The sequence below is a fragment of the Cervus canadensis genome, chromosome 12, assembly GCF_019320065.1.
Source record: "Cervus canadensis isolate Bull #8, Minnesota chromosome 12, ASM1932006v1, whole genome shotgun sequence".
Lineage (NCBI taxonomy): Eukaryota > Metazoa > Chordata > Mammalia > Artiodactyla > Cervidae > Cervus > Cervus canadensis.
The window spans coordinates 12715153-12740346 of NC_057397.1; the positions used below are offsets into that span (position 1 = coordinate 12715153).

Sequence of the window (25194 nt, forward strand, 5' to 3'; positions counted from 1 at the left end):
AAAAGGATGGTTCTTTACATCCTGACAGCTAAAATAAGAGGCAAAGCATTACCTTTTTTGACCTCAGCTGGAAACATACACATGGGACAACTCAAATTTTTTGCTACTATGGACAAGCACATGAATGAGCACAAAACTGCCATGAATAGATTCAGGGGTTACAATTACATTTTAATGAGTAGTCAAATTTGCACATACAGAACCTGTGAATGAGAATTGGCTGTATTTATGAATTGTGTATCTGATAAGAGTGTAACATCCAGAATATATGAAAAACTCCTAAAACTCGACAACAAAAAGGCAGCCCAATTAAAAACTTAGCCAAGGACTCAAATAGACATTTTTCCAAAGAAGATATACAAATGATCAACGACCACATAAAAGATGCTTGGTATCATTAGTCATTAGAGAGATGCAGATCAAAACCACAGGTGAGGTATCACTTCACACCTACTAAGATGGTGCTAATGATAATCTTCAACACTGAAAATAAAAGGTGTTGGTGAGAATAGTGAGAAATCAGAACCCTTGTACACTGCTGGTGGAATGTAAAATGGCTACAAACAACTGTACAAAATATTCTGATGGCTTCTCAAAAAGTTAAACATGAACTACTATAAGATTCAGCAATTCCACTCCTAGATACATACCCAAAAGAACTAAAAAGAGGGACTCGTCTTCTGAGTTGTATGCTGATGGTTACTGAAGCAATTTTCTAGTCAAAAATGGAAACAACCCAAGCTGAATACACACACACACACACACACACACACACACATACATGTGCGTGCATATTCAACCATTAAAAAGGAATGAAATTCTGATATATGCTAAATACAAATGAACTTTGAAAACATTATGCTAAATGAAATAATTCAGACACAAAAGGACAAGCATTGTATGACTCCACTTATTTGAAATATCAAGAATAGGCAAATTCATAGATAATCTAGAAAGTAGATTAAAGGTTACCAGGGTTTATGGGGAGGGGGGCAATGGAAAGTTATTGCTTAATGGTTACAGAGTTCTGTTTGGGATGATGAAAAGTTCTGGAAATAGTAGCAACGGTTGCCCAACATTGTGTAGATAATTAATGTCACTGAACTGTACACTTATAAATGGATATAATGGCAAATTTTATTATGTTTTACCACATTAAAAAATTCAGTTAATAAAATGAAAAAAATCACTGAAAACTACTAATCACTGCTAATTTTTTATTTTGTATTGAAGGACACAGTCAACCAGGAGAGAAAAGTTCTTTGCTCTGTCAAATAAATATATTTAAAAGCTAGCAAACATCAGAGCAAAGTGCCAAATCTATAAAAGAGACAGGGGGAAAACTACTAATAGTTATTTACAGCTATACAAAATTAACATATTGCAAGGGAAACATAATATAAATATATTCAAAGGTTTCATTTCCAATACTTGACATTTCAAATTTTGAAAACATTAAAATTATTGTCAAACAAAACTCAGACCACATTGGCAATGGTTTAAAAAAGGGAGCAATTTAATCTTTATAATACAGAGTGCTTTAAGAAGTTTTTAAACGTGTAAAAGAAAGAACAGTTTAGTGCATTAAATTGTTACAGTCTTTACATTGCTTCTCTTTAAAAAGTTAACAGTAGTATGAAAAAGCCACCCACAAAGCCAGCTGTCTGAGTGAAGAAATCAGCTAAATTGCAGCATTTTGGAATTACTAATAAAGCTATAGTTAAAAATGAAAAGTTTATAAAAATGAAAGCAGCATGCATAGTCAAGGCTTTTTCATAACATTTTCATTAGCTGACAAAACATTAAGGTAAAAACAAGAGCTTAATATTTATTATTCATTAAATTAGACAAAATAAACTGGCCAAGCCCACTACATCTGGTCATTCAGAAAAACATCTTAAAATCCAAAGCTAATGAAACTGAACATTTCTTCTATGAAGAAAGCACATTTTGAAAAATGGTCCTATAGTCACAAAGAAAAGGATCCTTCTCAACACGAATGAACAGCACCGGTCTTTACAAAGTTTATGAGTTAGGAGGAACTTTCAGTCTCCTGAAATGGCAAGAGTTAACAGTTAACACTCCCATAATTCATAAGTGAAGAGCTAAGTTTTAACTTATTCTGATCAGTTCAGAATTTTTTTTCTTTATTCACTGAAATTGTTACACAAAGTAGAATTTCACCAAAAGATAATTTTTGAAAGCTGTGATCTGACACCTGTACAAACATTTCTGATTTCTCTATGATTGTAAGAAAAGAGTAAGTTAACACTTACTACATGATTCCTTTTCACATTTCTGGTACAATGTTTATTTCAGAGTTTCACCCTCTTGAAATTCCTATGCCAGTTTCTTTCCCTTCTTCAGTACTGATTATGTTCGGTTTAAAAAAAAAGCTAACTCAGTTTCTAACGAAAGATAGTAACGGAGTATTACAAATAGTAATCGTGGTATCCATGAATGTTTCAATGAAAGGTCCAATCATTAAGTGCCAATGATACCACAAAACCTCTTTGCTCCAACATGTGTCAATAGTTTTTTACTTACATTGAAATTATATAAACCCATGCACAACTCTTAATCTTAGTGCAGGGCCAGATAAATGAGACATAGAAATAAATCAGATTTTTCTTTTTCCTGCTTCTAACAATTTTTACTCTGTAAAATGTTTGGTCACTGAAAGCTATAGGCTTAATCACGTATCAAAGAATACAGGCAATAAGGCCCATCTTACGAGACATACACTATTAAGCTGAAAAAAATATGAGGACAAGCTCTAGTGGTCATTAAACTCCCTCAGAAAGTATAAGAATCAGAATGTCTCCATCATATCAGAATAAAAATGTACTGTATTAAAATCTGAATTTTTACAAGTTGTTTTTTAATTAGTGTTCTATGTACATCGCAGGACTTCTGCCATTTGCAGTAGTTTACTTTGGCACAACACTGAATTCCATTTCTTTTGGGTATTGGATCCTATTTTTTGAGATTGTATATGCCCCCAAATGTTTTCAATGTCATCAAAGATTGGGCCATTCACAGTAAATCAGACATCTGGAGTTGAAGAATTGATTCTCCTCCAACGTTTTAGGCAGCTATAAAAGAAAAACATAATAAAAAACTAAACTTTTTAAGATAACCATATTTTAACATTTTCCACTTTTAGGAACAAAAGTGATATAAATTAGCCATTAAAATGCATCCTCTGTATTCGCTTATTAATCCTGAGATCACTTGCCACATGTATCTTATTAACATATAATGCAGTAGATTTTCTGTGTAACTCCAGTGTATATGTTTTGCATGTACCAGATTTGCTTATAGACATTTTTCACCTACATGTAATAATTTATAAAAAAATATTCAGTGCATCCACTGATAGACCTTGAACAGTCGGCAGTTGTTCCTTTGGTTTGCACTAGGATGCAAAAGCAACATCCCCGCGCTTTCTGTCTGTCTGTGTGTGTGACAGCTCGGATTGAATAGGGGAGTACATCTGAAGCCTAGAAATGTGAGCTACTTTCATGCCAGAAAGGGGTGTTAATGGGCTCTAAAAAAAAAAAAAAAAAAAAAAATATTCATAGGATTGTAATATATGTGATATAATATGTAGTAAATCCTATTTACTATAGAGTTAGTAAAATAAGTACTATATTTATAATAAACAGACTATGAAATCTAAAGACTCTTACATTCTTTTCTATTTATATACAGGGCTAGCTTGTACAAAAGAGACATATATTTATCACTCTTTCCTGTAACTATTTTGGTAAGGTTTTGGTTACCTTTATTTCTTTTTTTTTTTTTTTGGTTACCTTTATTTCTAAATAAACCATACTTAAATGAAGAAGTATTTAAATGAAATTTATGGTGTATCATTTCATAAGATGAAAAATTATTTTGTTAAGCCAATGATAACTTGCTGATTAATGGCTTTTATAGTTTTAACTTCTGCATATTTTAAAAGCAGAGCATGCCAATATATGTACCACAAAAGTCAGGTAAATATACATTATACAACTTTTTTGAAAACCATGGCTTTGTGTGAATCTTCTGATCGTAGTGTCTATTAGCATATTCATATATAACTTAAGAACCATCCACAAACTTAAAAGGTCAAACTAAGCTGTAGAAAAAAGTTCACATTATTTTTAGAATAAGATTCTACCTCCCTCCAAAATCACCGCAGAGGTTACTACAGCACAACAACAACAACAATTCACTGCAGCAACAAACCTGTTGATGTAATCTTGGCTGAGTGCACATTCTTATGTTTAGCAATAAAAAGAGCCTCTTAAAAATATTTTCTGCATCTGTGTTAGAAGCAAGCCTGTCCTGAAGGTTTCTGACGTAAGGAAATGAAGGTCGGTGTTTCAGGATATAGCCATACAAGACTGCTTAACTTCTTGTGACTCATAAGGATATATTTATGCTCTAAAACCTGGAATAAGATTCATTCTAAAATATGTGCATTTTTCTGTCTGAAAAAAAAAACTATTAATGAAAGAAAAGCTGGAGAAAGATTGCTAAGCAATAAGAATAGTGCCTGGTACTTATAAGCTCTCTATAAATAACTGTTAAAATAAATAAAATCATGGAGGAAGGTGTGGGGAAATTAAGGAAATTCTGTGCAGAATAAGAGCATAAAAGTAGAGGATGGGGTAGAGATGCAAAAAGCTATGGAAATAAGTAAATATGCTCATATGAGGGGGGTCTAAGTCTTTTTTCCCTCCCCTGATATTTGAAAATACTGCAATGATTTCTGTCAACAAGATGCTTTTGAACAACTGATGGACAGATACAAACACTTCATGATAACTGCACTATTTTTTAAGAAGTACAGACTTATCCTAGAACACACCAAATCAGAGAGCAGAAAAGAAACAATCTGTGCTACTGAATTCTGAAAGTATTCAGAATTGAAGTTCTAATTCCAAATCAGGTATCCGATTTGCAACTACAGTGAAATTTTAATTATTCCAATCTGTAACAGAATTAAGACTCAAGGAACATGCCAAACCTTTCAAATTTAAAGCACATTTACTTGCACTTTTATGCCCACAGAGAGATACTTTTAACTTACTGATATGTTTTTGCTGGTGGCAGGTTTGTTTTATATTAAGTAATGAAAAGACATTTTAGGCAACTGAGTTAATATCAAATCTGTTATTCACCACTGATCTCTAAAACAGAACTAATTTATATCACAGTTTTCAAAGACAGATGCCACCCAAGTGAATATGAAATTATATATTGCTTAAAACAGACCTTTGGCCTTTAATAGAAAAATATTGAGTAATTTTAACACATAAAGCATTTTAAACTCTAGTTAAAAATCTGATAGTTTGGGGGCAATAAAACATTAAAAAAGATACCCATTTTCACCTAGTTCCCTAAAGCTGAGCAATTCTCACCCCTGTGGTAAGTCTTTCCTTCAGTATACTTTCTTCCCTCTTTTTAGTTTTCATTTTTAAATTCTTTCCTTAAATAAGCAAAAAGTGAAGCTTTAGTGAAGGAGCGTTGCAAGATATATGTACATTTTAGTTATCTTTAGTACGTGTTAATCTCCAACCCGCCACCAGTCTTCCTTCTTGGAGAATGGGTAACTTTCCCTTAAAGCAAAAAAACATTTCACATAAAAAATAAATAATTCAGGCAACATTAAACTCTATATAATAAACATAATCAACATAAAAATCAGGCTACACATGATAATCATGTATCTCTTGGGCTACACTCATGGCACCTAGTCCTCTAATTGGGCATCAGAGAAACTATTTTAGAAAAAACACTGTCAAAGGTGAAGATGACAGATACAAGGTGGCTGATCTAAATGTATGTGGTCGGTGAATATACACTCAGGTTAAAAACTTACATTTCAGTCATCTGACTTAGAAAGCTTCCGCTTCATGTGTCGTGGGGGTTCCCAAGTGTCACTGTCATCTGTTTCTTCTTCCTCCTCTTCCTGATCATCAATAACTTCATCCTCCTCCTCGTTTTCCTCAAATAATTCTATACCTAACTCCGATCTTCTCTGTCTTTCAGCAAACCATTCTCGGACCTGCTCATAACCCATATGTGATCTGTTAACAAGTTCATCGAGGTCTTGCTCATTAAGAAATTTGTGCTTCAGGTAATAATCCTTAAGTATTGCAGTTCCAGTTTTAAATTTGATGAGGGACGGCCCCCTGTCCCAGTTGTTCATTCTCTTGCCTCCTCTGGGCCGCCCGCGAGGTCTTCCTCTCCCCCTGCTTTTTGGTCTCCCCCTCCCCCTTTTCCTAAGAGAAGACAGACCATTCATACTACTGGAATTGGCGCTTTGATAGTAGTAGTACCATTTTAAGTTTCCATTTTTCCAAGCATAACGGGTGTCCCCAAACCAACTAACTATGTCTGTTCTAGCAAGCCCGCTTTCTTCAGCCAACTTGTCATACTCTTCTGGTGACGGCCACTGTGTTCGGACAAATGCACTTTTAAGCATGTGCAGCTGCTCGGGTGTTTTTTTACATATCTTGCCAGTACTCCCTGACTTAGGTGCACTAGATTCATCTCCAGGAGAAGTTTCTCCAGCTTCTTCTTTGGAACTACCTGCATTGCTTTCCTCTACTTCCACTTTCTCTTCCTTTAAAGCTTTTGATTTCTTCTTCTCTGTAAACCAAGCATCAATTTCCCTTCTGGTGAGTTTGGTTTGCGCTCTTAACCTATTTAGTTCTTCTTCTGTAAGTACGGAGCTGTTGAGAAAACTTGCCTGAAGGGCACGAAGCTGCTCTGCCGTCTTCTCTTTAAACTTCTGGGGAGTAAAGTCGGGAAGAGGATTCCAGGACTGTTTCTGCGGTGAAGTCACAACAGCTGGGGATTCTGTGGTTTCATCGCTCGAGTCTATGATGATAGTGGCAGAGGAGTCATTGTTGAGATGTAAGCACTGATTACTCTTTGAATTTCTCTGGTTGTACCTTGTGTCACTAAACCATTTTTTAATCTCTCCTTTGGTCAGTCCTGTGATTTTCATCAGTCTGATAATTTCAGCATCATGGGGAAACTGATTCTTCAGGTAGCTGACTTTTAATTCTGCCAGCTGCTCTTTAGTCTTTTTAGCCCGAATGCCAAAAGAATCAGGGTTTGCCAACGTGGCTTCATGTTTGACCAGCTGAGAGGATGGGACTGCTGCTGTTGCTGGCTTGGTCTCTGTGGTCGGCTGAGTAGCGGGGACCTGACTTTTCTGAACATTCGTTTGATTTGGAACCCCTGCCACTGTCAAGGCTATAGGTGCCGTTACTGGCAACGTGTTCGTGCCACCTACTTGTGTGAGGACCAGACCTGGCTGGCCAACTATTTGGCACGTCTGTAAGATGGATGGTAAACCGTTACTCCCCGCGGAGATGTGGGTAGGAATGACAGTTATGGTCTGAGGTACAGTGTGTACTGTTCCGTTGAATTGTTTCCTTCTTGCCTCCTCTACTTCCTCGGGAGTCCAGCTAACACCATGTTTTAGACGTTGGGCTGAAAACCATATCTTGATCTGTTCCTCTGTATATTTTGCTTGAGCAGAAAGAACAGTTATCTCTGACATTGTTGGATAAGGGAATTTGTTGTAGGTGTTAAGCAAAAGGGGGTTGTTATCCAAGGCAGCATTGTAGGTAGGAATGCTATTAACAGGGATTAGGACTTTGGGAATCAAACTGGAATTCTGCTGAGCTGATACTGCCGTGATCACCTGTGCTAACCCAGGAAGAACTGCTGCCGGGGCCACAACTGTGCTGGCGGCATGTGGGTGGATTCTGTTTACAACAGAAGTACTTGCATTCGATTCAGAAGCTGAAGAGCTTGGATTTTCCACAGTTTCTTCACGGTCTGGTTTGATTTCATTCTCCTTCTCTTCTGGAACGTCCTCAGCTGAATTACGATGAACTGTAATCCGTTTGTTCTCCACTTTATTTTTCATCATTTTCATGATAGGAGTTTTACTGATAGATATTCCTGAAGAAGAAACTTCTGTAGATTCAGCTTGCTCTGAATTCTCCTCCTTAACAAAACTACCATCAAAAGTCAGATCATTTATTGTTTGTTCAAAGATTGTCTGGTTATTTCGTTTCACCATAGTCAACTTAAAATTCTCTTCTCCTGGGTGATATTTCAGATTATGCTCAGAAAGTGCATCATACCTTTTGGTAAGAAAATTGCATTCAACACAAACATAGGATGAATTTAGCACAACATTGGGATGTTCTGAATCCACATGGAAAGTAAACATATTTAGATCTGGAGTTTGGAAAGTACAGTATTTACATTCATAGCCACCTTCAACTTTTTTATTTTGCTGATTGTCAGAATCCATGGACTCATGAACTTCTTCATCACTTGAGACACTCTCTGTTCTGGTGTTTTCTATAGGTGTAAGTACAGGCGGACCTTCGTCCAAATCTGATACCAACTCGAGGTCTGGATCCTGTTCACTGGCAAGGACCATGCAGGGTGTTGTAGATTTTCGCCTGCTTGCCATTCTGATGTTATGGGGGGAAAATCTCAGTGGTGATTATAAAGCATTGGGGCTTAAAACTGTTCAGTATCCTTCATTTGAAAACAATGGCTTTTGGTTCTTCAAGTCTGTCTTTGTGCTCAACAAGTCTCATTAGCAGCTTTTTCATGGTGCAATCAAGTAAAGAGCTTATGGTTGGCAAATAAAATACTGCAGAACTGCTGAAATTTTTGAAGCACAACTCCAATCACCTATATTAAGATAAATTAAAAAAACATTTTAAAATGAGTGGTTATGATCTTTTCAACAAATTACAGCTCTATTTCACTTACGTGAAGTTGTTGGAGAGCTCAGTTGTAAAGATGTAGAATAAAACTAGAACCAGAAAAAAATTTCTCTGAGGATCAGAATAGATGTCTCCAAGCCAACTCACTGAAGGTCATGTACTGTATCTGATGGGTCAGCCCGCAGGCTGGTGTGTATTTGGATTTTTCAGCCAGCTGGCTATATATCGGAAGGGAAAGGGAAGAAAGTGTCTCCTTTGGCAGGCACTCTCAATGTGAAATGATAATCTGTTAACAGGGGAGGAACTTTAAAACTATAAAAAGCAGCCACAGATACTCAGAACTATGACCACTAAGTGTATAAGGAATTCAGTCCATCAGTTATGCCCTGTTCTTCTTCCTGGTCTGTCTTACCACCCCAAAAGCATGCCCAAGTATGGCAAAAGCAGCAAAGGTAGAATATTAAATGATCAAGGTTTCAGAAATATTATCTTCATCATTCTCCACAACACTATCAGAATTTGTAAAACATGTCTAATCATATCAGTTTCCTGACTCAAAGCTTCTAATGGGTCCCTAATGCTGAAAGAATGAAGTTCAAACTTCGCCATGTAGCTCCCTCCACGTCCCGGCTGCAACCTCAATTTTCTATCATCTCTCCCCTGACTCCTATTCCCTTATGTTTTAGGCACAGAGCAGAAATGATCACTGTCCCAGGGACTCCCATGCAGGCCATTCCTTGTGTATGGACACTTGTTTGTGCACACATTGGGTGTGACGATCTCTCAGATCTGTCCTATAGATCACCCTTAGCTTCGGCCAACCTCTTTTCCGGTTTATTTACTATCACTTACTGTATTGTACCAGGGGAATGTTGCATTTCTGTCCTGAAACCTCCAATCTCCTTATTTTTTTCTTCTTTTTTAAAGGGATAGCTTTACTGAGACACAACAAAGCTCCAGAAACTCTGAATGGAGCCAGCTTCCTTTATACCATCAATCTAGCTCTCTCAGCTGAGTTCTCTTGACTGACTGCTCATTCATTTCTGTATCCCCTCTGGTATACTGAAGCCTGGAAGGGGGTTTCCCTGGTGGTTCAGTGGTAAAGAATCTGCCTACCAATGCAGGGGACACAGGTTCAATCCCTGGTCCTGGAAGATCCCACACACCACAGGACAACTAAGCCTGAGAACCACAACTACTGAGCCTGTGCTCTAGAGCCCAGGACCCACAACTACTGAAGCCCCTGTGCCTAGAGCCCATGCTCCACAACAGGAGAAGCTACTGCAATGAAAAGCCCATACATTGCAACTGGATAAAGCCTGCACGCAGCAACAAAGACCCAGTGCAGCCATTAAGAAATAATAAATCTTTGATTAAAAAAAAAAGAAGCCTGGAAGTAGGGACTCACTAAAAGCTTATTAACCTGAAACAGGATTCTCTAGTGGTCTATGGTTAGGATTCAGCGCTTGCACTGTCGTGGCTTAGGTTCAACCCCTTGTTGGGGAACTAAGATCCCACAAGCCGAGTGGCATGGCCCCCTCCCAACCCCCCCAAAAATGTTACCTCCAACCTGAATTAGAATGAACAGAAAAAGAGTCCTATAAAACTCAAAATGCCTTAAAAGCATCACTATAGCGAACAAAGCTGAAATTCACAAGAAAAACCTTGAATCATCAAGAAAAAGTAAAATATTTTCATACAAATACATTTTAATACTTTTGCACCCAAAAGAGTTAAAATATAATTTTGATGCTAAATCGGTTAAAGTTGGTGTGCTTCTAAAGTCTAAAACAAATGAAAATGAATACAATAAATGGTATCACTTATTTTCTACCACAAAGGAACTATTTTCATTTACTAACATAGTCCTTGTCCTAGCTGAACTGAGGACAAAAAGTTTATTTCAAAGATTATAAAGCAAAACTAAGTCTCCATGACTCAGTAAAAGGAGGAATATTTTTAGGAAACAGAGCTGTCCAAAGAGACAATGTCCTGCACCTTTGAAGGTGCTAAGATCCTTCTTACTAGGATTATTCAAATCATACTACATTTCCATTTGATGCATCCAAGCAACAGTCGGAAAGTTGGACTAATTGTCACTTGTTCTCCGATTTCCCGTATTACAAAATAAAGAGCATCACTTTAGTAATAATAGTAATATCAACAGTCCAAAACCCACTCTCAAAGCTGTCAATGCTGGCAGGGGTGGGGTGGATTGGGAGTTTGAGATTGACATATATATATACTATTGATATTATGTATAAAATATATAGCTAATGAGAGCATATCAAACAGCACAGGGAACTCCACTCAGTACTCTGTGGTGACCTAAATGTGAAAGAAATCCAAAAAAGAGGGGATATATGTATATGTATGGCTGATACACTTTGCTATACAGTACAAACTAACACGACATTGTGAAGAAACTATTGTTCAGTTGCTAAGTGGTGTCCGACTCTTCTGCAGCCCTACGGACTGTAGCCCACCAGGCTCCTCTGTCCATGGGAGCTCCCAGGCAAGAATACTGGAGTGGATTGCCATATCCTCCTCCAGGGGATCTTCCCAGCCCAGGGACTGAACCCCTGTCTCCTGCACTGCAGGTGAATTCTTCACCACTGAGCCACCAGAGAAGCCTTAGATTCCAAAAAAGAATTAATTTTTAAAAGTGTCATTGTTTTTTCTATAAAAAAACCTTTGATTTCTAAGGGAACATAAATCTATCACTGAGATTTAAAATGATTTCTTAAATAATGAGATTTAAAATGATTTCTTAACTGCTATAAACTAAGATAATTCCATCTTTCCTATTCAATTTAATAGGGAACACTACTATTTTTGACCATTTTTTCCTCATTAGAAACAAGGATTTCCTCAAATAGCTTTAAGTAAGTGGAAGAGTAACAAATGAGCATCACTCACATTTCTGACAGTGCAGGAGAACTATGAGAGGCAGGGGGTAAGCTATTTTCTGACTTATTCTCCTAGAACCTTAGATGATATTTAGATGGGGTATATTAAGAGCTAAAAGTCTTAATGGAGGAGTTTTTCTTGAAACTGTATTTCTTGAAGTGGTGGTTTTGAAACTTATTGTTATAAGCAAGAAAGCCCTTTCTTCAAACAAAATTCTATGAGGAACCCAAGTATATAACTGATTAAAGAAAATAGCTATCTGATTGGAGAGTAGAGAAGCTAAACTACCTGCTGACCCCATCCCATGGACCCCACAATCCCTGCTTTCACCTCTGATGGGTTCTGAGATGTGTTTGAAGTCTTTGCCTTAAAAACATAAATAGTTTCATCAAAAATCCTCAGCTTGCCAGTGCTAAGTCATGAAATGTGATAACTAAAGTGAATATAATGTGTCCTTTTAGGCTTTTTTACTGTAAAAGACAGGCTTGGAGCACCCTGAGATAGAACAGAGTAGCCCCTACTAACAAGAGATACAGAAGAGAAACTTGAGGAGCTAAGATATTTTATTATTCTGGTTCTGTAGCTCTTGGGTTAAACTTACTTTTCATCATATCCAGTATAAATATGGGAATATGCTACCAAGTTGTTACTTTTATTTCTTTTCCTTATAGCTCACTAGCTCAGAATGGTCAAGTTGTAAGAACTGAAACAGATATACAATTTTCAGAGTATCTTTGCTAAAGTCATGAAAATAATAAAATATGCATATATTATAACCTAATGATATATACATACAGTTGTGCTTTTTCCCTTTGAAAGTATTGGTTTTTGAGGAATTTGAAAATTTTAAATTATAAATTAAATTTATTTAAATTAAAATTTTACATTAAATGTATAATTTTAAAGCTATAAATAAGTTACTTAAAAGAAAGGCTTTAAAAAAAATTCCTCAGTAATGCAAAAGACTAAAATCTGATTATCTTGGGTATCCTAGGTTGTCTCAACCTGGGTTAGTTCTATACCCAACTACGTAGACCTGGGAAATACTCTTTCCTCTTTATTCCTAAAACTGCCCATCTTTTGCTAACAAAACCATAATCAGTACATTATTTAACATATTTCTAAAGGGAGACTGAGAACTTCCAAAAGTGCCTCAAGATTTGGCCCAATGACTCAATTCTATTATTATGTATACAACCTAAAAATAAGTCAAAGCACAAATAAAGGCAGCCTCGTGGTCCTTATTTTATAGTCATAATTTGAGGGGAAGCAGGGATCTCAGTACAATCTTCCCATTCTTCATGGAAGAAGAAACCCACCCAAGGGAATAAATTCACAGAGGCTTTGGGGTAAAGGCTAAAACCACAGGTTTGAGAGTCTCCTCTGTACTCAGTAGTTAGGTGTCTGGAAAAGTTGCTCAATATCAACCTCAGCTTTCTCATCTATAAAACCAAGATTCTTCAGTTCAACAAATCCACTGAACAACTATTTGTTGGAGGTCAACCATGTGCCAGGCACTGTGTTGGGGACTCGGGTATAGCAGTCACCAGGACAGAGAGTCTCTGGTCTGCCAGGTTCTAGCTGTTAACAAGGAAAACAGGCTTAAGCGATTACTTAGAATGACTATGATCAACGCAATGAGAGGAGGTACTGGGAACTATGTAAGCACATTACAGGAGGCTTCTAGAAAAGAAGCAGAGAAGGCTGCTCTGGAGAAAATAAACATAAAGGTATCCCACCTCAGATACTGATCAAATAAAAACGCTTCATACACACTAGTATACAGTAGGTGCCTAATTAATGCTACGTTCCAGTCCCTGAAAAATTAATTGGGGAATGAATAAATACCATTTATTTACTATTATTCTCTTTCTTTCTATCTTTCATGCAGCTTAATCAGATGACAAGGCACACAAATTGAATGTAAAAGCAAAAGGGGTAAAAATGCAGAGTAAGAACTGCCATGATGTGCTTTCAATACATCTCATTACAGTGAGTGTAATGGGGCTGAGACAGGAAAACTGCCACACAGAAATCACTATTAGCTGATAGGCAACTCATCCTCTCTTTGAAGGTCAAGTCAAAACAGCTTAAAATCAATTTGGGAAACCTTGCACTATTTACCTGTAAAAGAGGGTTAGAGTCCAGTTGCACAACTGAGGAGCTAGGTGGCTCTGCAGTTAAAGCATAATTAAAGTGAAATCTGCCCATAAAAGGAAAAAACTATACACTTTATGCATATAGCACTATAAATATAATTATGTTTGAATGCCATTTTCAGTAGAGAAAGATGTTAAAAAATAATCAAATCCATTATACTGCCATTAAAAATGACATTCAAAAAAGTAAAGGATACGGCAAAGTATCCATTTACTGTTAAATTTTAATAATCAGAACAAAATGTTCATACTAACTATAAAATACCTATGGGAGAATATGTATGCATGGTGGACAAAGATTAGATGAAAACATTAAAAAATGAAATTTTCACTTGAGATTATGGGTGAAATTTTTATGGTGTGTGTGGTATTTACATTTTCTTTAATAGCGTTATGACATTGCTTGATTACAAAATACAACAAATAGGGACTTCCCTGGTGGTACAGTGGCTAAGACTCCATGTTCCCAACACAAGGGGCCCGGGTTCGATCCCTGGTCAGGGAAATAGATCCCACATGCCACAACTAAAGATCCTGCAAGACTGGAAGCAGCCAAATAAATCAGTAAATATTCTAAAAAAAAAAAACACAATAGTTTCAAGGTCTTAAAATTGCAAATAGGCTAAACTATTTTTGTGGTCATTTGTCTCAAGCTGGAAACAAAATTTACTTTCTGTTTTTAAAGCAAAAACACGTGCTACCTAAACGTTTTTTCAGGGGGAGGAGGAATCTCTGAGTATGTATAGCATTCAGGTGTATTCCCCACATTCTGGAGGGCTGCTGTCCCATGGTAGAGAAATCAGACTGGTTCTAACAGCCCGCAAGAGCACCCCTAGTCTCCAGAGAATAGATTTAGGCCAAGCCAATTTTCATGGTTCTGTGTATTGGCTCTTGTCCTGAAGGTCAGATGCTCCTTAATCAATTCACGATTCTTAATTCATCAAAAGAATTACATCATATTTTCTCTGCATAAAAGCATTTAATGGAAACAAAATTTATTTCATCACAGTATAAAACTTTGGGGCAGTTCTAAAAGTAGTTCTTCTTACATGATCAGTAAGAATGTCTATTTAGCTCTTTACTATATCCCCAGGGCCAGACACAGTGCCTATTAATATTTGTTGGGGGGAGAAAGCTTTAAACTATATCTGTATTTTGTATTAGAGCATACATTTTCCTTCATTAAGCACTCATTTACTGAGGAGCTACACAAAACAAGTGAGTTCGTTTTCACTGGTAAAATTCTTACTAACAAAGTACTTTAGTCATTAAAACATTAAAACATGCTCAAAAACAGTCTCATATAAAACATTCTGTTTATTAAAATAGAGCGATGGATGTTCAACAAATATTTACCAATTTATCTGTAATTCTATTGTAACAAATCAGTTTTATGTCTGAATAGGGTACACCTAAATTTGTAGACTATATATAAACAAAACAAATTTGTAGTCTATATAGGTGACAAATTCATTTCAAAGAATTAGTTCTGTGGTGGAATTCAGGAGAAAATGACATACTTCTTATAAAGATAGACAAGTGCAAATCTGAACTTAGAACCATTATTTCTCTATAAGAGAAAACTATATTTTAATGATGTTCTATATTTTAAAAGAGACTTAAAAACAGGTTCTCAGTGTAATACACTCTATAAAGTTAATGGATTGTTTCAAACTGTATGCTTGGCACAGAAAAAAAAGTCTAAAAAATTTTATAATTATACAGGGTCATAGCTACACTGAATTTCTAAGCCTCTATTTTTTGGCTGTCTTGTACTTTAAATTAAATGATTAACAGTTTATTGGCCTAGTTAGCCACAAAAGCATGTTATTTTGGTAAGATTTTATGTTTAGAAAAACAGACTTTGTTTTTTATGCCAATTCTGGGTCAAATAAGAACATTTAGAAGATTTTAGAAGATAACTATAATTTTTAAGTATCATGTTAGTTTTGACTTAGTACCAACTAAATAAACCGTTCTTAAGGCCGCTAAAATACACAAACTGAGAATCCTTTGAAATCTGTATTCACACATATACTGAGAACTCTTAGGACTCTGTATTCAATTTAGTTTCACTTCTCCCTCTGTGAGTCAGAGTTCTGTTTAGCCAGCTGAAAATACTTACTTTTACATGTTTGTATTCAAACTAAAAGTTACAAATCTACCAAAATCACAGAATGCCTGAAATAATAGTAGCAACAAAGAATAATGAATCCAAATGAAGACAAGGATAGCTACCACTTTTTTAAAAAAAGGTATCCAAGAGGATACTTTTCTTAATTACAAATTTTTTTTGGTCTTTACATAGTAGAGGCATTTTTCAAAGCGTTAATGTTAAAATATTTAGAAACAATAGTCAAGTTCTTAAAAAAAATTAACTGAGAAATCTGACAACCCAAATTTGTATCCAAAACAAGAGTTTGTAAAAATTACTGTAAGCTGGAATCATTACCTGAGAGACAAGTTTCAATAAAATTGCCAAAATGGTCTCAAGATAATACAGATTCAAGTATCGAGGTGAATACAGACAGGAGTGAATGTGATCCAAGTAACAACATCTAAGAAACTGTGGCCAAAGATAATCTAATTTCAGAAGATCCCTTTGCTAATGCTAATTGAGGCTTAGAGGCTTAGAAACTCTATCCTCTCTACCTGTTTTTTCTACCTGAGAAAACGGACTTTAATGCTGCTAAAGATTAAAAGCCTCTAAGTTGGACAGATTTCTCCAGGGAAGCTCTGACCCCAGATTTGAGGAGTGAAATGTTTTTTTTGAAAGATCTTTAGGCCACTAACATCCTGGTGGTGCACCTTCTGCTGGCATATAGGTAACTATGTAACATAATTTGACGGTGAAACACAAACTAGTCATATAATGAAATATCTTATCTTTATCATTAAAGTTTGTGGATATGATTCAAAAGTAATTTTTGGCTGAAAGTAACTTCCCCCTACTTTTCTCAAGGTAGTGTATTAAATCTTTCAGAGAAGTCTAACACAAGAATGCTATTCTTGATTCCAAGTGACATTATCACTGAAAGGCTGAAAAGTCACTCATCTGTCCATTATCTTCCCCATTTATAAAATAAAGTAACTGCTACCTATTTTACTCAGGATACAATAATTCAATTTGAAGGATAATAGTAATTAGTACTGGTAATGTCAACTCGTAAAAAAAACACAAAAATGAAAGTGAACCACCACATTAATAGTTATGGAATCTTTCCTAGTACTTTCTGGAATCATCTGCAATAACAAATGGACTAAAGTATAAGTATTTCAAACAGCATAATATGTAATCTAATGCTTCTCAAAAAGCCAATTTATATCAAGTAAGTAAAATATAAAAGTAATTATGTACAAATACATTTAAATAGTGGTATGCTTAACCTAAATCAAAGTATTTAATTATTAATATCTTAAATTTTATCATTGTAATTAACTATTATTAGAGATCTGTATACTAAAAATGTGTTTTCAGGAATTGTTCTTGACGTCTGGAAGCATTTTTCTGGATATAGGAAAAGAACAGTAAAATTCCCCCACACAAAAGGTCTCTACCCTTCATTTGTCTGGTTTACCACTGTAATTACCACAGGTCCAGTGCCTGATACACAATGGATTTCAGCAAATGTTAATTGAAAAATCACTTCTAAATATACCACATAGATTTATTAAGAAGTGTGATGCTGTTTCCTTTCAAATTAAAGCAGCCAATACTTCTACATTTTTAAAGTTTGAAAGTACATTTCTTAAAAAAGAGTTAAGAATGTATCTGCTGCTTTTTAAAGGAAACCTTTTAAGACTTTAGCCAAATATAGTTATCACTATATTAACTGAGCAATTCCGTCTCCAAGTTTTACCACAACAGAAGGATGGAACACATACCTGCCACAGTCTCCTCCCCATTCTGTTCTTTGACACGGAAGGGTGTCCCTTCAAATTAGGAGGTGTTTAGCTCAGGCCATCATTACCAACAGGTCCAAAGTACCTATCTGCCATCACCTACAAAAAAAGCAATATTGCTTTACTATTCTAGATATGATTCAGTCTTATTAGGAAACTTAAAGCCTATGCCTTGGGTTTTTAAAAGCAAGTAACTTAAAAAAATTATTCTCCTCTTAGATATTTTAAAAGAATCATCGAAATGCCAAACTCAGTAAGATATGCAAAACTGAAAACTTTATATTTTATAAAATAATAAAGTCACTATTATCCTGTCTTCAATACAGATTTTCAAAATGTGAAAAAAATTTCAAAATGTGACTATATGCAGGGTATAATATTAAAGCTGAGATGAAGAAATTGAGAATTGTAAAAAATTAGTACCACACAAGTTATGAAAGAAAACTTAGTTAAACTAAGAGGTGGGAAGAAGGTGGGTTTATATGTTTATATATAAGCCTCACTAGGCTTATATTTATATCCTAATTTACTATGTATTAAGTGGAATGGATCATTAATGCTGGGGACAAGCCAATACTACTTAAATAAACTAGTGGTACCCCACTCCTAAACATATGGTATATCTGATACAATGATTGGTATTTGTTTTAGCAAGAAAGTTACTACTAAATGAGTTTTTAATCAGTGCATTGTGAAACATTAGATGGTACAAACTGAAAATCATTCTCTGAAAACTCAGATTTGTGTGTAAAAATGCTGTGGTATATTACTCAGAGGAGGTAAACCAATCAGGAGAATTAAATAAAAACTATTATTGTTTGTCATATTAAATAACAGTAAATCATGCTTTTGAAGAGTTGAAGGATTTCTGTTATTGTTCTTGAAGCCCTGAAGCTCTGTAAACCACAGTGAATGAATATGAAGTAGGGTGATCTCCCTCAGTACCTATTCTTTTTGATTCCTGCCATTATGACACACACCTTTATGAAGAGCCCTTTTAAGATAAGAAATCATGTAAACACACCAGTCCTTCAGTAAAATACTTGTACGGTGAGTTAAAGCTTCGGCTGAAACACTGCTTTCATGAAAGCAAAAGAGCATTCTCTTGGTGGGCCCAGTGGAGCAATCCTGTTCTGTTGGTAGCCTAGGATTCTACAATTTCATTTCCTGGTGTCTCCTTGTTCGGACACTCCTTAGCCAGCCATCCACAGGATGTGGAGTAGAAGAAAGGATAGGAAACAGCTGCCAAAAGTAGGGAGGTTATTGTCCAAAATGAGTTATTGATAATATTATAGGAAATTGATAACCTATTTGAATCCATTCTTAAATCACACAGTAATAGCAAGATGTTTTACCAAACGAGAGTCTCCTGAGAAGAGCTGCCAAGACATGCACACAGCAAGCAGAGAATCAACAAACGAGTTCCTCAGTGTTTCTGGATGAAAAGCATACTTACCTGACGTTATTTCAGTTTCTGATACTTGGATTACTTTATGGCACCTCTCTAATTCAAAGTATCTTTTTAAAATTTGGGATTAAACTTCAAAAATTAAAGAAGTCATCTTGACCATATACATTATGTAATAAAACAGACTGGTTACTTTGGCACGAAAGGATGGACAGGAAATAAAGATGAAGGATTTGGGCTTTGGAATCAGAGTGAATGGGTTCAAATCCCAGTTCTGTCACTTACTAGCTGTGTGGTCTTGGATAAGCCACTTAACCTCTCTGTGGCATAGCGCCCTTATCTGTAAAATGGGACTAATGATATTATCTACTTAATAGGGTTGCTATAGGCATTGAAAGGAATCATACATGTAAAGGGCTTGGAATATTTGCTGGCACATGGTATACCTACAAATTAGACTTTTTCTGACTCTTATTTAGGGTAATAACCTTTAAATTATACAACAAAGAAAGTCTTTGTTTAAATTTTGCTAAATTTTGAGATTGGCATAGTGTTCTGGGTCAGTTATACTTCAAAAAACAAACAAACCCATAGGAAAAAAGGTCAGATTTGTGGTTGTTGAGGCAGGGTAGGGAACTCAGGGAGGGGAATTGGATGAAGGTGGTCAAAATCTACAATCCTGCAGTTTTAAAATGTGCCATGTGCTCAGTCGTGTCTTACTCTTTGTGACTCCATGGACTGTAGGCTGCTCCTCTGTCCATGGAATTCTCCAGCCAAGAATACTGGAGTGGGTTGCCATTTCCTTCTCCAGGGGATCTTCCTGACTCAGAGATCAAACCCATGTTCTGTGCTCCTGCATTACAGGCATATTCTTTACCCGCTGAGCCATTAAGTAAGTACTAAGGATATACTGACAACATGATAGATACTAACACTGTTGTACGTATATGAAAGTTGTCAAAAGACTGAATCCTAAGAGTTCTCATCACAAATACACACAATTTGCTAAATGCTGAAACAGTATAAACTCTTTCAAAGTCCACAAAACAATTTTATTTTCCATTTCATAGCTTTGAGCATATTAAGCAGTGTTAGAATAAGCTGGCTTTAACAGTTAGACATTGATCAATCATAATTTATGCCCCTAACTCCAACATACACATATTTTCTGTGATCTAAGCCTCAAGATGAATCATTAATATATGACACATTTCAGGGGTGTTTCATAGAACGAACAAGCTTTTGATATAAATAATCTTGTCATAGTAATAAAGAGAATTTTTTCTTTTTTCACCAACCCCCACTCCCAAGTATAGTCTAAGTCCAGCCAAGTTTTAACAAGCTTCTTTTTTTTTTTTTTACAATGTTCGAAGGTAAAGGGAATAAACTTAGTAAAGAAGAAAAACATAATTATTAGTGAAGTGCTTAGAAATATCAGAATACTCCTATGTCTTTTCATTCTTCACAACAAAAAAGGGAAAGACCTTTAGAAAGGGGAAAAACGGAGCCAGAAATACTAAGAGAAATATTAAATCACTAAAATTTAATGACAAAGTTATTTTATTTTAAATGATAAATATGTATATGATATATCAACTTTAATGTTTTAATTTTTTAGATAAGCTTTGTTAATATGATTTTTAAATCTAAATTTCAAAGCTGAAAACAAAAATCCTGCATAAAAAATTATTTATTCAATTTTGACTCCCTTGAATAAATGTCATTCTTAATTTGCTCACACATACTTCTTTTTCCAAAGTATATCATCTTATTTGTTTAGACCAAAGGTACATAAGACCATGTTTATAACTTTTAAATACATTACAGGATACTGACTATATAAATTGCAAAGATCAAGTACCCTTTAAGACCAAAACCTGGCAACCTACATAAAAACTTACCTAAGTATTTGCTTTAAAAATAAATTAACTGTATAAAATACAAATCTCCAAAATATAAATGCAAATGTGTATATCCTGATTGGTAATCTAAATCAGCAGCTTCAGTCATACAAATCTTGTTACTTACCACTATGACTATATTAGAGCAACAGGATACAATAATATTAAGAACTAAAGGCTAGTACCATAGTTTTTTTCCTTCAAATAAATGTAATTCGAGTTACTTTTGAAATTACACAGAATGATTTAAGAGGATTTTAAGTCAGAAAAAATTTAAACATACAAATGAATGTGCCATACTGACTATTACTACAAACAGTATAACAGATATTTCTGGACATTTCCCTGAATTGATCGAATATGATTAGATTAAAAACTAGCTTAGGCACTGAAATTTCTACACTGTTAATATTCAAATAAGAAGTCTTTTGAGTCCAAATTCACAATGCTGTAATATACATAAAGAGGTTATTTCCTAAGCTACACTTGAAATAATTTTAGTAATTTTAGGAGCACTTCCATTTGAGTATAAAGCAATAACTGAAAGCAAACTAGTTCCCAAATATCACATTTTTGTGCCTATTTAACATTACAAGAAAGAAAATGTATAGTATGTCATAATATCACCTTTCAGTCTCAATGTGAAATATACTAATAGGGGAAAAAAACCTCCAAAGTGAGCCACCTCACCTACTAACAAAAGAATTGTAAACCCCCCAAAAAACAATAACAACAAAACAACATAAAGAATTGTAAAACTTAATTTACATTTATTGAAAAAAAAAAGAACTCAGAAGTATCCTTAAAGGTGAAATAGTTCGACATCATTCATGAACTGTCCTCCAGTCCAGTGAAATAATCAACTCACTTGATTGGAGTGACGTCTACTAAGGAGAGCTCACCAGCACAGGGACATTTATGTTTTCAGCCTTACCATATTTTGAAACCATCTGGCAGCAATGCCTTTCTGGTTCACCCAGCCTAATCTGTTCAGAACTGAATATAAAACTAGACCTAAAAAAAAACCAAAAAAACTAGACCTACGTGCACTTTGGGGAAACCAAAGAACAGCACACATGAATAATAATGTTCTAAATGTGCAGCTCTAAACTAGTTTATACTTGAAAGGTGTTTTTAAAAACATTTCTATTGAAGATGTTAAAGCTCTTTTAAAAATACTAGGATGGTTCAAGAAATCTGTATGAATCATTGCTGTCATCAGTTACCCAAGTCTTAAATTCTTTTTTCTGATTTTAATCCTGATCACTAAATAAACCATTTGAAGAGATTCCTCTACAAAGAGTTACTGATAAATGAAACACTATCAATTCTATAATGAAAGGACCCAAGGTTTTTTGCAACTTACTTTGCACAAAATTAGTCTGCTTAGCCTTAAAATGCTCAGAGGAAGGAGGGGAAAACTAAGAGAAAAAAATACTCATGAAAGCCCTTTTTTCTCTTACATCCTGTTACGGCATTACTGTTTCTGGCAGCACTTACATTTCTTTTGCTTAAGATCAAGAGTCAGAATTGCTACTCAAGACATTAAAAAAAAAAAAAAATCTAAGAATGTGCTAGGGTCAATATCGCTGTGAGAACCAAATTCCATCACCCTCACCAACTGGCATAAAAACAAACGACTTTTTCAGGATAATTTTTCAGAAGCAAGGATAATTCACACAGCACCATATAACACAAGTTAAAGCTTTCAGACAAAGACTGAGAAACAATGACCAATACCAACAAATCTTAAGGTGCGTGCCTGTAGGTTAGGCACACACAAACACTCCAACCCAACAAACAGCCACTGTTCCTGGGATAAAGCTGCTTCTCCCTCCCTCACTGGGAACCACTCTTATTTCTCAATCCTGTGATTTTCCCTTTTCAGATAAACTCTCACTCTCCAAGAGAACTGCTTCTTCCTTTCAAGTTACATGGAACCCCAACTTAAACATGTTACATACAAATTCTCTATCAGTAGTGTTCCAGGCATGTTTTCTCCCAGCAAAAAATGAGCCCCTTCTCATGTTTTTCTTTAGAGCTGGGGTGAGATGACAGAAAAGCGCGGTGGCATTCCCGCTCTGCCCAATCTCTTCCCCACATCCCTCTTCTATCCATCCGCTTTCCCGCTTCTTAATCCTCCTATCCCGAATCGCTCACTGAAGCCCTTCCAGAGAGTTTGATCCTTCCCTAACCTAAACTAAGGATACGCAACGGAACCTTTTTCTTCTTGGGGTTCTGCTTTCCCCTTACTATTACCCACAGAGAGATGGGGAGGGGTATACTGGAACAAAGAATTTCAAGTCCCTTTCTCTAGAACTTTGGTGTAAATACACAGGGAAAGGGCATCCCCCAGGGCTCTTCTTTCCTGCCACTTGACCCCCTTCCTCTCAGAGCTGCTTCCTAGCCCCTCATTCCCCGCAGAGGTCAGGAGCATGTTCCCTTCAGGCCCTAAGGCTCGCAGCAGTTCCTGGTCAGTTTCCCAGTCTCCCTCCCGAAAGGGACGGATAACATTTCCATTCCCTTTCATCAACTTCTCCTTAAGTCCCAGGGCTTCTTCAAAACATAACATAGTTAAGGACTCAACTCTGAGTCTTGTCCTGAAATGGGTGCCCAGTCTTCCCTGAAGTGGGGTACAGCCTCTCCCCGAAGGGTTTCTGGGGGCTCCAACCCCAATGCCAGTGCGCTTAGCTCCAGCAAGAGAACCTCTCCTCTCGGGGAGACTGAGTCCCCACGAGGCCACATGCCCCCGCAGGTCAGGACACCCGATCTCCCTCCCCTAGGACCCTCAACATCCTAGGGTGGTCCATCCCCGCGGCGCCTGCCCCCCTTCTAAGGAGACCCCGTTCTCACTCCCGTCAACAATCCCAAGTTGCTCAGTCCTCTCGTACGCAGGCGGGCTGAGATTTTTTCCTTACAGAGCCCACCCCCAGCTCCTTCCACGGCCGCAGAGACCCGAGAGCGCAAAGGAGGCTCGGGGGTCTGTCCCCCGACGGCGATCCCGGCCCAGGCAGGCCCGGTCCTTGCCCCTCGGACGCCCCGCGCCGGTCCGTCCTGCCACCCGCCTCGTTGAGCGCGCTCAGCCCCCCGGGGGCTCTGCCCCGGGGCCGCCCTCCTCCGTCCCGCCCGCGCGCCGCTCGCCTTCCCGGCCCGCCGCGCCGGCCGCGAGCTCTGCGCTGCCGGTTCCCACCCGTAGCCCCGGACTCCCTGGGCCGCTCGTCGCGGAGCCCGCTCGGGCCGCTACCTGCAGGGGCCGCCGCGCCTCTCAGAGCCCCGCCGCCGCCATCTTGCATTTCAAACCGGCTGCACTTTTCAGGGAGTCAACTCTGACCTGTGAACCCTATACCCGGAACCGCTCGGTGGGCCGGCTCACGGCTTCGGCAGCGCGGCGGACCCGGCGGAGCGCAGAGAGTCGGGGGTGGGGGTGCGAGGCGAGGCGCGCGCCCCAGGAGCCGACCGGGGGCGGGAGGGGGGAGGGGAAGAGCCGGCCAAGGCGGGGCCCTCCCGCGCGCGCGCCCTCCGCGCGCCCCCACCCCGCTCCACGCCTGGCTCTCCACCCTGGGACCCTGCTGCTCCCCTGGGGTTCGACCCGGGTCTCTGCCCCCGGGATTGGCGCACGGCGGGAGGTAGGGAGCCGCCCCGCCCCTCTGTCAACAGAAGCCCCGCCCCCGTCTACGGAAGCTCCACCCTCTGTCAACAGAAGCCCCGCCTTCTCCAGGTCTCGGAGAAGCCCCGCCCCCTTGCCGGTGATAGCTCCTCCCGCTATTGGCAGAAGCCTGATCTCCACTCAGGTCAATCCAGAAGGCACGTCGCCTTCTGCCAGTTGTGGCCCCGCCCCCTGGGCGCTCCACCTTCCTAGTGTCACCGCTGAATCGCGAGAAACGCCCCTTGTCATCATGAGCTCCATTTGGTGGCAATACTACCCCAAGCCACGCCCCTTTCGGCGGGAGCCCCACCTACTGTCAATAGAAGCCCCGCCTTCCTGAGACCCTTCTTGATTCTAGCCCGAAGCCCCACCTCCTGTCAATTGCCGCCCCGCCTCCCCTTGCCTCCTATTCGGCCAAAAGCCTCCCCTCCACCGTCTGACACCGAAAGTTCCGTTCAACCTCACTTGGAACCGCCGTTCAAGACCAAGCCACCCTCTGCTCCCG

At 37.8% G+C, this 25194-nt stretch overlaps 1 protein-coding gene and 1 non-coding gene across 5 annotated transcripts; one reads left to right on the plus strand and one right to left on the minus strand.

Annotated features, from left to right (window-relative positions):
• Window positions 1–1203: 1203 nt before the first annotated feature.
• ZHX1 (zinc fingers and homeoboxes 1) lies at window positions 1204–24696 on the minus strand. 4 transcript variants are annotated; one of them, XM_043483524.1, is made up of 5 exons: window positions 24288–24696; window positions 17717–17833; window positions 13797–13846; window positions 5876–8727; window positions 1204–3095 (listed from the first exon to the last, which is right to left on the minus strand). In XM_043483524.1, exon 4 carries the CDS (start codon window positions 8498–8500, stop codon window positions 5879–5881), a length of 2622 nt encoding a protein of 873 aa, XP_043339459.1. In that variant the 5' UTR covers window positions 8501–8727; window positions 13797–13846; window positions 17717–17833; window positions 24288–24696; the 3' UTR covers window positions 1204–3095; window positions 5876–5878. The 4 variants fall into 4 exon arrangements, with proteins under 4 accessions (XP_043339459.1, XP_043339460.1, XP_043339458.1 ...); XM_043483525.1 differs by lacking the exon at window positions 13797–13846 and having other exon boundaries at window positions 24375–24696; XM_043483523.1 differs by lacking the exon at window positions 13797–13846.
• Window positions 3367–3498, plus strand: LOC122451542. Its single transcript, XR_006272440.1, has one exon. It is a non-coding gene; the product is annotated as a small nucleolar RNA SNORA31 (small nucleolar RNA).
• Window positions 24697–25194: the final 498 nt, after the last annotated feature.

Coding starts and splice junctions, on each gene's coding strand:
- ZHX1 (XM_043483525.1), bottom strand. CDS start 8,500: ATGGCAAGCAGGCGAAAATCTACAACACCCTGCATGGTCCTTGCCAGT.